The 14,582-nt window shown below is 27.0% G+C and overlaps 1 protein-coding gene across 1 annotated transcript; it reads left to right on the top strand.

Annotated features, from left to right (window-relative positions):
- Positions 1-3,794: 3,794 nt before the first annotated feature.
- On the top strand, positions 3,795-14,282 carry LOC115716805 (terpene synthase 10). Its single transcript, XM_061107592.1, has 7 exons — positions 3,795-4,249; positions 4,693-4,921; positions 8,047-8,464; positions 9,499-9,717; positions 11,678-11,819; positions 12,525-12,779; positions 13,583-14,282. Exons 1-7 carry the CDS (start codon positions 3,881-3,883, stop codon positions 13,925-13,927), a joined length of 1,977 nt encoding a protein of 658 aa, XP_060963575.1. The 5' UTR covers positions 3,795-3,880; the 3' UTR covers positions 13,928-14,282.
- Positions 14,283-14,582: the final 300 nt, after the last annotated feature.

Raw genomic sequence — 14,582 nt, forward strand, 5'->3', positions numbered from 1 at the left:
TATTGGAGGATCAATGAATATCACAGATAAGTCTTTCTTCTTATTTTAATTGCTATATTGAAACTTTGGTTTTTAAATTTAGTTTATTTTTTATAAGTTAAATGCTTACCTCTTTTTTTTGGGTGTTTTGTAGGTTGTTTATCTTTACTTCAAAGGTGGAAATTCACACATTGGAGAAGATCTAAACTTATTGGTTACTTCTTAGTCAGTCAAGCAGGAGCATTAGCCTTAGTGGTAGTGCTGTGGATTGGTTTCACTCGTTGCTCTTCCTTTTAGTTATGTGGAGTTTGATTGTTTAGCTTTGGTTTCTACGGTTCAAAAACGCTCTTTCTGTTGTAATGAGCTAGATTTTTTTAGTTTTTTTGCTAGTTTACTTTTCAGTTTTCCTGAGGCATCCCTAGTTCATGTCTGTTTCTCATGAATTAGTTGTGCATGCACTTAGGGTGGATGGTGAATTAGCTTAGATTGAGAATTTTTCATCTTGTTTATTGATTTGTATTAAACTCTGGTTCTTGTTAATAAGAGTTTAATTTCAAAAAAAAAAAAAGACTATTGTGAATGTTAAATTTATAAATTATATATTCTTACTATTGTCTATCCTAAAATTAATATTATACATTTTATATGCGAGTGATTAATATAATTTATTTACTATGTTGATTGATAAATTTAGTCTATAAATTAATACAATACATATTTTATATTTTTTTAAGTTTTGTCAAATATTTAAAATTAAAATTATTTTAAATTTTTAATCGAATAAAAAAATATATATTTTTTTTATTTTAAATTATTAATTTTAGTTGAATATATATAATAATTATTACGTATATACAATAATTAAAAACTATAGTTATTTATAATAATTTATTAATAAGAATACTTTTTTTTTACAATTAAATTATTTATATCACTAAATTTATATAAAAAAAATATTTTTAAGAGTCTTATTATTATAATAAAATATCATATATTAATAAATTATTACAGTTTTAATTATTTTATATAAATATATAAATTTTATCATCAATTAATATCTATATGTCTATATATTTATATAAAAGAAATAAAGCATTATTTATATTATTTTTTTATTTTTATTTTTTTAATTTCTTTTTATAAATGTGGTAATTTGACTCTTGGTTAAAATAATCCCACATAGTTTAGATATCAATGTGGATTTTGTATTATAGGTTGTACAAATGACTATTTTTCTACTTTACTTTGTGACAAAGTTAGTGTTACATTATTCTTTTAGTGGGTGATTAAAAAGATTTGTCTTACCCAATTAGTTATAATTCTTATTTTCTTTATAAAAATACAACAAATATATTCTTGCATTTTTCAATCTTGGTCTAAGCTTTAAAATTAAAACAAAAAACTTATTTTTTAATTTTTGCCATTTGATTAGTTAAAAAAATATCAAAATTTTGTTATACAAAAATGATTAAAAGTAGAATTACACACAATAAACTATAAATAAATTTATGATATAAAATATTATGATGATTTAAATAAGAAAAATAATTTTCATAATTAGCTGAAAAATATCAAAATAAAAATTCTTAGGCAAATAAATTATTTTAAACTAGAATTATTATAGTAATTTAATTTATTCACAATTTATTTGGCTACTTGACACCTTAGTAAAAAAAAGATGGTTCAGACTATGGATGGGTATCATAAATATTATTTCTATTCAACGTTTGAGTTTTAATATTAACTAAAAAAATACATAAAAACTAAACTATACATGTGTTCTTAAGGTCTTTTTAAGGATTTCTTTAGTTAGGTTTTATCGAAAATTAATAAACAAGAAATAAAAACAAATTTAGATATTTTTTTATTATATATGAATAAAGGCAATATATTTTTAATATGTATTATATGTAATTAAATTAGATCGATTTTTAATTAGATTTTAAAATTTTCTCAAAAAACTGATTCAATCCAACTACTCCCATTCAATTTAATCCAATGGTAACTTGATGCATGTCTATTTTTTTGTAATTGGATTGTATTTATTTGGTTCGGTGAAAATATTTGATTACAATTAGAAAGAGTATATCATTATACTTTATTTTGAGAAACACAATATCTAAATTATAATTTAACTAAATATAAAGAACAATCAATGATTTTTAAAAGACATAACCAAAATTTATATTTGCTATTTTACATAATCGCGTGAAGTGCGGCTACGTTTACTAATAATAATAATAATAATAATAGGGACACAATTTTGTCTCGTAATGTACTTTCACGGAATGTATTCCGTGATGTACAGAATACATTAGATGAGTCTCAGGGTACGTAATAATGGGTCTCAGGGTATGTTACCATTTTTTAACCCTAATTACCCTTAGATCAACCCCAACCCTCAGATCAAATAACTCTCTCATCTAACGATTGCCGTACATCACTGAATACATTCCGTGAAAGTACAATCACATGACATAATCGTGACCCAATAATAATAATAATAATAATAATAATAATAATAATAATAATAATAATAATAATAATAATAATAATAATAATAATAATAATAATAATAATAACAATGACATTGCAATTTCATTATCATGCACGTTTTATAGAGTTTCACGCAAATGCTTGGGTGTTATTTTGACATGACACTTTCTAATTTTTTATTTATTGTTTGGGTAATAATAATAAGGGTAGGTAAATACTATTTAATTTTAACTATGAATTTTACAAAAACTATTAATTAGGCTCTATCTTTTTTATATGATAGTATGTACTTTTTAAATTAATAGAACATATTAATACTCGCCCAACATATTACACTTACTTTTAGTGATAAAATATAGTATTTATGATTAAAAATACATTTAATCACAACAAATTATAATATTTGTGACTACTATTTTTAGTTACAGATTTTTTAGTCACAAGTTTTATTATGACTAAAAGTAAAAAAATTTGTAGTGACGGTTTAAATATTTATAAATTAAAATAAATATATTACTCTATATGCCTATATTTATTATATTAATGAACTATTATTATAAAATATATTATATATTTTTATTTATTTAAAATTTATATGATAGTTATTTTAAAATATTAAGATTTTGCTAATGTGATTAGGTTTTTGTTATTGTAATTATTCTTGTTTTTGTGACATAATTTTCAAGTGTCTTTTGTTTAACTTACTGTGATTAGTCTTGTCTCTGTAAGATAATTTTGTTTTGTTGTTGTCTCGTCTTCTTTGTTCTTTGATGACTCGTCATAGTTCTCTGCGTTTGAAGGAGTTGTTAGTAGTGCAATTACGTATCTTACACAATAATTGAGTGCTCAAGTTGATAGGTTCAACGAAACTACAACAGTTTTTATTGTTGTATCTTTTGGGAGGTGGAGGAAATATAAGTGTTCTTAAAATTAACTATGATGCTACAATTTTTTTTCATCAGATTTTATTGTAGATTCTTTTGTCAAACGATATGGGAATCAAGCAGTCAATTAATTGATTCGCTTTTTTTATTCTAATCCTGATTGTATTTCCAATAGGAGAGATGTCCTAATTGTGTTGTATGACGCTATTATTTTAACTAATTACTATTAATAAAATTACATTATTTATTAAAAATAAAATTATGTGATAGTAGTTTTAAATAAAATTAAACAAACATACATTTTCATACATAAAGTTAAATAAATAAAACATGCATGGTCTAGATATGTAAATATATGACCTTTTATATATTGATGTTGTATATAAATAGAGCCAAACTATATCATATCCATACATATATTGCAATATTGCAAGAGAGTATTCTTGAGGGTATTAGAAAAACAAATTAAGCAAGTCCCATATACATAAATATATATATAAATATATATATTAAAATCTATAATGGCTGCATTAGTGTTCACTGTAAGTAGTATTATTAGGTGGAATAGTAATAATAATAATAATAATACCTTCACTAGATCTGTGAAATCATGTTTAAGTTCAAATTACCATAATAATAATAATATTATTCATAATAAAACTGTATTAATGTCCACCAATAATAATAATAATAATAATAATAATAATAATAATAATAATAATAATAATAATAATAATAATAATAATAATAATAATAATAATAATAATAATAATAATAATAATAATAATAATAATAATAATAATCAGAAGAATAGTTCTCGAAGATCAGCAAACTATCAACCCCCACTTTGGCAATTTGATTATGTACAATCACTTTCTACTCCTTTCAAGGTAACAAATATCTTATTATTATTTTTATTATTATTATTATTATTATTATGATTATGATTATTATTATTATTATTAATATTGGTGTTTTTGTTGGTGTGAACATATATGTGCATTTTCTTTGTTTTGATGTACTTATAGAAGTTATATAATTCATTTTTTTTTTTACATAAAAAGTGTAGATATATAGTTAGTTATATGTATATAGCATATATTTAATTTATTAGCTTTGGAGAAATTTTGAATAATTTATTGTATGAAAAATAAATTATATCTCCCATGCATATAGAAAAAAAAAGTACATTTACAAAACTGACATTTTTCTTTTTTGTAGTAGTGACTATAAGAATATATACCTATAAACTCTACAAATGTAAAAATTAAAAATACCAACAATGATTTATTTATTTATATATATATATATATATATGTTTTTGTGTGTGTAGGATGAAGCATATGTCAAAAGAGTTGAGAAACTAAAGGAAGAAGTAAGAGTGATGGTGAAGAGAGCAAAAGAGGATGAAATTAATAATATATTGAAAGATATATATAATAATAATAATAATAATAATAATAATAATATTAATAATAATAATAATAATAATAATAATAATGTGTATGCCAATTCTCTTGAATTTAGACTCCTACGACAACATGGTTATCCGGTGTCTCAAGGTATGTGTTATATATATAATACTCCTTTATTTTTACATTAACAACATCATTAAATTTTAATTTCAAATTATAATAAGTGAGGTTTATTTTAAATTCAACTAATCACCTTGACGATAATAATTAATAAGATTAAGTAAGATTTTTGTTTCCTGAATTTTGATATGTATCGAATCATGTCTCCTGAATTTTTCAAGTCATTAAAAATAAAATTTTGAACTATTGAGATTGTTGGAATTAAGTATTTTTATCTAATTTCATTCCATTTCGCTAATGTGACGAGCGATTGTCCATATACTAAGTTGTGCTTCTTGAACTTTGATATCTATATATGACAGTCAGTAGCCCCGTGATCCGTAAGGGGAAATACGGGTAAGCTGTACAATCTCACACTGCTTGGGGAAGGTCAAGTGGGATGATTCTGAGACTATGTAGGTATGAGACTGCACAGTTAAAGAGAGCTTAAATAGATTGTTTAGTACTACCTATATCAACAAGGTGCATCTTGTTTTTTGGTAGCCCATCTTGAAAGAACTCCACAGTTAAGCGTGTTTGATTTGGAGCAATTTCAGGATGGGTGACCTCCTGGAAAGTTTTCCCAGGAAGCGTGCGAGTGAGGACAAAGTACGCTGGAAACACTCGTGTTGGTCTGTAGGATTAGTCATCAATTTAGGAAGCAGCTAGAGTGGCGTACTCGTGTGTAAGAGTCATTATTCCGTGGGTGTAACGGCCCAATAGAGGCTTGAAGCGGGGACGTTACAAAAAATCATACTTCTTGAACTTTAACATATACCAAATTATGTTCCCTAAATTTTTATCCACTTCAAACTTTCTTTAGTAAAATTAAATAAAAATTCTTAAATCTAATAATCTCAATAGTTCAAGAAAAATTTTTAACGACCTAAAAATTTAGGGGTAAAAATCTAAATTAGCCTAATATTAATATATTACCTGATTAATAATCAAAGAAAAATAATATGTGTACATACAAATTACATATAAATTTGACACACACTTATGTGACAAGCTAGTTCGATAAGTGAGACTCATCTTAAATAAAAATAATTAGTTAGTTAAAATTACTTACCACGTAAATATGTGTTAAATTTGTGTGTAATTTATGTGTGCCATGTTAGACACTTTGATACTTTATTGACAAAAATCTTCATACAATAATATACTCTATATTAAAATAATGTCTCTGATCATATATTTATGAAATATTTTGCCGAACTTAGAACTAATTTTAAATACTAGTAGTAAATTCTACATTGTAATAATAATTTTAAGATGCACACGTAGCCTTAATGTGGTAATGACTAATCAGCCACACATTAACATTTTATTTTTCACATATGATTAAAATTAACAAGTCTTATATTTTAGCATTACGAATAACTCATAGAGATAAAAATTATAATTAGCCTATTATAAATGGTTGAGTTAACATTTTTAAGTTCAATTTCAAATTCAACTACTCATACTATTCATTAAATATAATACTTATAGTGAAGATTATATATTTTATGTATTTTTTTGTTAAAGATTTTATTACAATAGAAGTAAATTAAAACATTACAACTCTATTGTAACATAATACAAAGATTAATAAGGAGATTAAATAAATGTAACAATACATAATATATAATATATATATATATATACTATATATATTATAGATATATGTATATATGAAAAGTAGAAGAAGAAGATACAACACATGTGTATATATATAACAAGAGAATATTATATATGTACACTCACTCACAACCTTGAGTGTAGATTAGTGGGGATCACCATGACTTGAACAAGGTATTACACCTTTGTCCAAAAGCTTATTTCCCTATCTCTAAGCACTAAGGGAACACTCTAGGAAATAGATTTGGGAATTATCAAGCCTTAAGGTTTTCTAGCAATGTGCTTTTTTTGATAGAAAACTTCTCATCTCTTTGTGTTTGAAAGATAGAAGAGAAGAGTGTGTCTCAAAATATGAACTAAGGTATCTATTTATAGTGTTTAGGATCACACACTTTGAAATTCAAATAACCTACACCCAAGGGTTGTTACCATTTCTTAATGGGGTGTAAATGAGATTAAATGGGTGATTTGAAGGTTATGAGATGTTAAAAGCCATAGTAAAAAAACGTTCTACTATTAATGCTGAAAAAATAGTAACTAGTTACTAGTTACCAAATTTTTTAGCTTTTGCAAATAACACTCCAAACTATTTCAAACTATTCTCACTTTATTTAATATCACTTATACACATTATAAATGATAAAATTCAATCCCCAACAACTATATTTGAATTATATCAAAAAATTAAGTTGTGTAACCACTCTTTACGCACTTAATTAGTGATCATGTAGAAGTTACAAAATATGAGTAACTCCACCTCTTATGTTACAACTATCACATATATGTAACTCCCAATCACATTATATTGTGATTATTACATATATATAACTCCAAATTATATTATATTATATATTATATTCATAATAATATATATAATATATCACAATTTTAATCTTAAATATTATATTATTTAATAAATAATATAACATTTTTTATACACTTTTTGCAAAAATATGCTTCTTTTTTCTCTTTCTTAAAAATAATATTTTATGAGAAAAGTTAAAAAATATAAGGTAACGGGCTACCCTGAGGATGTAATTGTTTACGATGGTTATCCAAAACTTCTCATAAAATATTTTTTTTTTCGAAAAAATCACATTTTTGTAAAATTTGCTAATAAACCATAAAAATAAAAACTCCATATACATTTCTAGGGACACGATTTTGTCCCGTGATGTACTTTCACGGAATGTATTCCGTGATGTACGGTAGTCGTTAGATGGAGGGAGTTATTTGATCTGAGGGCTGGAGTTGATTTAGGGGTAATTAGGGTTAAAAAATGGTAACGTATCCTGAGACCCATCTAATGTACCCTGAGATCCATCTAATGTACCACGGAATACATTCTGTAAAAGTACATCATGCGACAAAATCGTTTCCCTACATTTATATATGTATAGCTAATTCATACCAACATTATTGTTTCTCTAGTACTATATGATAAATTAATAATTACTTAAAAATGTTTGGAATTACTACATTCATTGCAGAAATTTTTAGTACGTGCAAAGATGAAAGAGGCAATTTTATGGTGTCTACCAATGATATCAAAGGAATGTTATCTTTATATGAAGCTTCATTCTATTTGGTAGAAAATGAAGATGGTATTTTGGAAGAGACAAGACAAACAACAAAGAAATATCTTGAGGAATACATAATCATGATCATGGAAAAACAACAATCATTATTAGATCAAAATAATAATAATGATTATGATTATGATTATGAACTAGTAAGCCATGCATTAGAACTTCCACTTCATTGGAGAATGTTAAGATTGGAGAGTAGGTGGTTTATTGATGTGTATGAGAAGAGACTAGACATGAACCCTACTCTACTTATGTTAGCTAAGCTAGATTTCAACATTGTCCAATCAATATACCAAGATGATCTTAAACATGTCTTCAGGTAATAATGTAATGAATTTATTTCTCTTTAGTTTATTTCTAATATATATATGTTTTGGCACTAAATATATGTGTCGGTTGGTGATAGATATAAAAAAACTGTCTTATATAGTATTAGGTACTTTAAGATGTCTTACAATAATACACCTAGTTCAAATGGGGAGAGTAGAATGGGGTATATGCTAAAATATCTGGTGCGCAATACTTTTTATAGGTGGCGCTCCACGATTAGTTAGTGATATTCATTAAAAGTTATTTTTTTAAAATTATATGGGACTTGATAGTATACTTAATTACACCAATAGCAATATGACACCAAAGAATTGGTACTAGGCACCAGTAATACTTGTAAAGAACACTGTAAACTCTGAATATAGTCCTAATTAATTCAAGAGAATCAAACAATAAGATTAAGGAATAGCGGAAGCGTACCGGAGTCCATAGAATCGACCTTTAAATGATCTTTATTGGTATGATCTTCCAATTTGCATCAAAACCTTTCTCTGTAAACTTTTGCTCTTGGTGATGGGGATACAAGAGTGAAAAGATAAGATGCAAATGGGGACCATTACCCGTTATATTACCAAAAGACAAACCTGTTGGTAATATTTATTGACTATTTCTATTTGGCCCCTCATCAAAATAGAAATTGTCTAATTGGTATCCACATATTAAAATCATGACAATCATACTCTTAAGTCATAAACTTTATTCCAAAATAGACCACATAAATTTGACTTATTATTTGATGACCCAACACACATTTAATATATACAATTGTGACCCCAATAAATTTCTAACAATACTTTTTAACAATTCTCTAAAATATCCCTACATTTGGCCCAAAATTTTCGTTAGGAAAATGCCCTATTTGTTTTCATCGATGAAAGAAACTCCAATTTGAAACTTTTGTCCAGAACTCTCAGAATATGCTTACTAATTGTGCTTGATACTACTTATGGTATAGTAATATTGGACACCTTAAAATATCTCGTAACGTTACTTTAGTTTATTTTAACATGTACATATATGCAGCTGGTGGGAAAGCACTGATATGGGAAAGAAGTTGGAATTTGCAAGAGATAGAACAATGGTGAATTTCTTATGGACTGTAGGAGTTGCATTTGAGCCACATTACAAAAGTTTTAGAAGAATGAGTACAAAAGTAAATGCTTTAATAACAGTAATAGATGACATATATGATGTTTATGGTACACTAGATGAATTGGAGCTCTTCACTAATGCAGTTGAGAGGTTAGTATAAAATATAAATTTTGCTACTTTGGAAACTTAATTAGTTACATAATTCTTTAGTTACAATATAATTTTTTTTTATGACTAAATGTGACTTTTAGTCATAACAAAAAGTTACTTGTGACTAAAACATAATATTTAGATACAAGTTGTTACTAATTTAGTTTTAGTGACTAATACATTCAGTCACAACATATATAGAATGATGATTTATAATTAATCACAATTTTTTTACTTTTAGTTACAAATTTTATTGTGATTTAAAGAAAGATTTTTTGTAGCATGCATCGTGAGCTACTCTACTAATTGCCAATCAATTTTGAGATTAAAATTCACACTTCTACCGTACACATAATCATCCTACTTTTTGTGTCAAAGTTCCATAGCTCTACATTCTAATATGGTATTAAAACCAAATATAATTCTAACCAGTATTCTGTGACAGTCAGTAGTCCCGTGATCCGTAAGGGGAAATACCGGGTAAGCTGTACAATCTCACACCGTCTGGGGAAGGTCAAGTGGGATGATTCTAAGACTATGTGGGTATGGGACTACACAGTTGAATAGAGCATAAATGGATTGATTGGTACTACCTATATCAACAAGGTGCATCTTGTTTTTCGGTAGCCCATCTCGAAAGAACTCCACAGTTAAGCGTGCTTGGCTTGGAGCAATTTCAAGGATGGGTGACCTCCTGGGAAGTTTTCCCAGGATGCGTGTGAGTGAGGACAAAGCACGCTGGAAACACTTGTGTTGGTCTGTAGGGTCAGTCATCAATCCAGGAAGCAGCCAGAGTGGCGTACTCGTGTATAAGAGCCATTAGTCCGTGGGTGTAAGGGCCCAATGGAGGCTTGAAGCGGGGACGTTACATATTTGATCTAAAATATTGAGCAAAAAAGGAATTACTTGTGATTCGGGGATAATAAGCCAAAAGTAGCATCTTATGATTGAGCCTTCAAAAATTAGTGAAAAAAATAGCTACTGTACTTATGAGAAAGATCCTAGAGAGTCTCAAAAGATTGATAATGTGTGAAACTTAATACCTTTCATAATAAAATCATGGACTACGACTCTACATCTCTAACTTATTGCCAATTAATTTTGAGATTAAACTCTATTGCTTATTACCATACTTCTCATCATTACAAAAAAAAAAAAAAAACCAACTAATTTTAGTAACAACCTTTTAGTTATAACATAAAAATTTTATAGTTAAATGTGATTTTTAGTCACAACAAAAAGTTACTTGTGTGACAGTCAGTAGTCCCGTGATCCGTAAGGGGAAACATCGGGTAAGCTGTGCAATCCCACACCGCCTGGGAAGGTCAAGTGGGATGATTCTGAGACTGTGTAGGTATGGGACTACACAGTTGAAGAGAGCTTAAATGGATTGATTGGTACTACCTATGTCAACAAGGTGCATCTTGTTTTTCGGTAGCCCATCACGAAAGAACTCCACAGTTAAGCGTGCTTGGCCTGGAGTAATTTAAGGATGGGTGACCTCCTGGGAAGTTTTCCCAGGAAGCGTGCGAGTGAGGACAAAGCACGCTGGAAACACTTGTGTTGGTCTGTAGGGCCAGTCATCAATCCAGGAAGCAGCCAGAGTGGCGTACTTGTGTATAAGAGTCATTCATTCCGTGGGTGTAAGGATCCAATGGAGGCTTGAAGCGGGGACGTTACAACTTGTGACTAAAATGTAGTATTAGATACAAGTTGTAACTAATTTATAAATTGTGATTTTTGTTACTAATACATTTAGTCACGGATTTTTTAGTCAGAACATAGAAATGGTAATTTACAATTAGCCATAACTTTTTCACTTTTAGTCAAATTTTATTGTGAGTAAAAGTAAGATTTTTTGTACTGCATACTACTTAAACTACCAAATTTCAACTACAATTAATACTAATTATGGTGATTTTCTTTTCTTAATTATTATTATATATTTTTTTATATATAGATGGGATATTAGTGCTATGGATGGGCTCCCTGAGTATATGAAGACATGTTTTCTTGCTTTATACAATTTCATAAATGATCTTCCATTTGATGTGTTAAAAGGAGAAGAAGGCCTCCATATAATAAAATTCCTTCAGAAATCGGTAACTAATTCTTATTTGTTCTTTTGGTGTTAAGACTATTGGGGAAATTTTATATTTATGGGTTTATTTGTTAATGGAAAAAGTTTACAAAAAATAAATATGGCTTTTTTTTTTAGAAAAATTTATTTTATAAAACACACTCAAAAATTATGAGAAAAACAATTTAAGTAACTAGAAGATAATTGGTAACCAGTTAAATGGCCATTAAATAACATTTTCTTTGAGAAAAATGTCATATTCTTTTTTACAAATTAATGTATAAAAATGTCATTTTCTTTAAATAAGATTTCACTTTATATTAACATATGTTATTTTGTTAGAAAATTTACATAATACACTTAAAACTATACTTTTTTTACATTTTTACGAATTTTCTTTTTACATTTTTACGAATTCTTTTTTATAGTTTTTATTTCACTGAAAAATGTTGGTTTTTTTACGTTGCTTACCCGTAGCAACAACGTTAAAACAACAATGTTCTGAAATAATCGAAAAACAATAATCTTTGTAGTTGTAAAAACAAATTATGTTATTTTTAAGTAGCAATAATATTTTTTCAAAAACAACAAAAAACAACACTCCGTATTTCTGTTAAAAAAAATCCTTAAAAATATAAAATTATTTGTTTATTTTATATATTTATGAAATTATCCCAATTTTGTTCTATACATAGTCTTATGGATATTTTTCTTTGGTTATGTTTAGTGGGCAGATCTTTGCAAATCTTATTTAAGAGAAGCAAGATGGTATTATAATGGATACACACCAAGCTTTGAAGAGTACATTGAGAATGCATGGATATCAATATCAGGACCTGTTATACTATCACATTTATACTTTTTTGTAGTGAATCCAATCAAGGAAGATACCTTATTAAGTACTTGCTTTGATGGATACCCTACCATAATACGACATTCATCGATGATTTTACGACTTACAGATGATCTGGGAACTTCAACGGTAATTATCGTAACTTATAATTGTGATTGTTTTTAGGAAAACTTACAAAAATACTGTAATTTGAGTTAACTTTTACAAAAATACTGTCACACAGAAATTTTTTTCAAAAATACTCTTTTTATAAAACAACAGAGAAACGCAAAACAGAATAATTAAAAGCAATAGTGGAAAAACTAAAAAACAACAGAAGAAACTTAACACAGTATACAGTTTAAAAAAAATACAGTATTTTTGAAAGAAATTCTGCCCCACAATAAAAAAGAAAAACATAGAAAATTTCAGTATGTGGTGTAAAAATCTCTTGTTTTTAATCACTACTTATAGGTATTTTTTATGTTTTCATCTTATTACATGATCGTGTATAATATAATTACATGATACAAATTTTTAAGAAATTTCAAGTAATTTAGGAGGTTGAAATCATGATTTAAAAAACTTGTTGCATTTACATAAACAACGTGTTCAATAATAAACTACTTAAATCCTGATTTCAATATTCTACATTATTAACAAGTATTATAAATAAAATTATATTTTGAATCTCAAAACTAATTAAAACTACTACATGTACTGTCTTTTAATTTTGCTCATCATAATATGTATTTAGAGTTAGGCTTATGCTAAGACAGGCTAGTTAGTCCTGCACTTAGGACCTACTTAACTTAGAGACCTAATAATTTTTTATAAAAAAAATATATATTATCGTACGCATTAATTTTTAATATTATTTTTTCTAATGTCTAATACAATTTAAGGTCGGTCCTGTATATATTAATATTATACATATATAAATATTTTTTTAGGATGAATTGAAAAGAGGCGATGTTCCCAAATCAATCCAATGCAAAATGTATGAAGACGGTATATCTGAAGAGGAAGCTCGTCAACGTATTAAGTTATTAATAAGTGAAACATGGAAGCTTATTAATAAAGATTACATAAATTTGGATGATGATGATGGTGATGACTACTCTCCAATGTTCTATAAGTCTAATAATATTAATAAGGCTTTCATTGAAATGTGTTTAAACCTTGGTAGAATGGCACATTGCATTTATCAATATGGAGATGGACATGGAATTCAAGATCGCCATACAAAAGATCATGTACTATCATTACTTATTCACCCTGTTCCTCTTACCCAATAGGAACAACTTCAAATCAACCTTATTGTTGGTTCTAAATGTTTTATTGTCTTTGGTGATAGCAGGGCCGGTCCTGAAACAAAGTGGGCCATAGGGAAAAAAAAAATTTTGGGCCCTTAGGTTAGAAAAAATGTGGTATTTTTCAAAATTGGTAAAAAAATGTATAATTTTAAAAAAGTGAAAAAAATTTTGGGCCCCTGGACTGGGTGGGCCCTAGGCACAGGCCTAGCCCGCCTATGCCCAGGGCCGGGCCTGGGTGATAGATATACTCATCAAAATTTGAAATATTATATGTGTATTTTACATTGTGATTTTCAATAAAATAAATATCCATGTGATATATGTATTTTTATATTTAGTACGGTTGAGACGATGTTTGTTGAAGTTTAGTTTGAACACCCGTCGTTATTTGTAAAAATATTTTAATATAATTAAAAAGATGAGTTCATTTATATCTTTTTATATATACAGTAGAACCTCTATTTAAAAATATTCTATCTAAGAATAATCTCTAATTTGTTATAAAAAAATCAAGTCCCGGCCAGTTATAAATAAGAATAACCTCTAAATTGTAATTAGTTATACATTTTCTAAGCCCCGTATTAATAAAGTATACCTCTATATAAGAATAATTACATCTTAATAAAATATATACATG

The sequence above is a fragment of the Cannabis sativa genome, unplaced genomic scaffold (assembly GCF_029168945.1).
Source record: "Cannabis sativa cultivar Pink pepper isolate KNU-18-1 unplaced genomic scaffold, ASM2916894v1 Contig2, whole genome shotgun sequence".
In the NCBI taxonomy this organism is placed as follows: Eukaryota; Viridiplantae; Streptophyta; class Magnoliopsida; order Rosales; family Cannabaceae; genus Cannabis; species Cannabis sativa.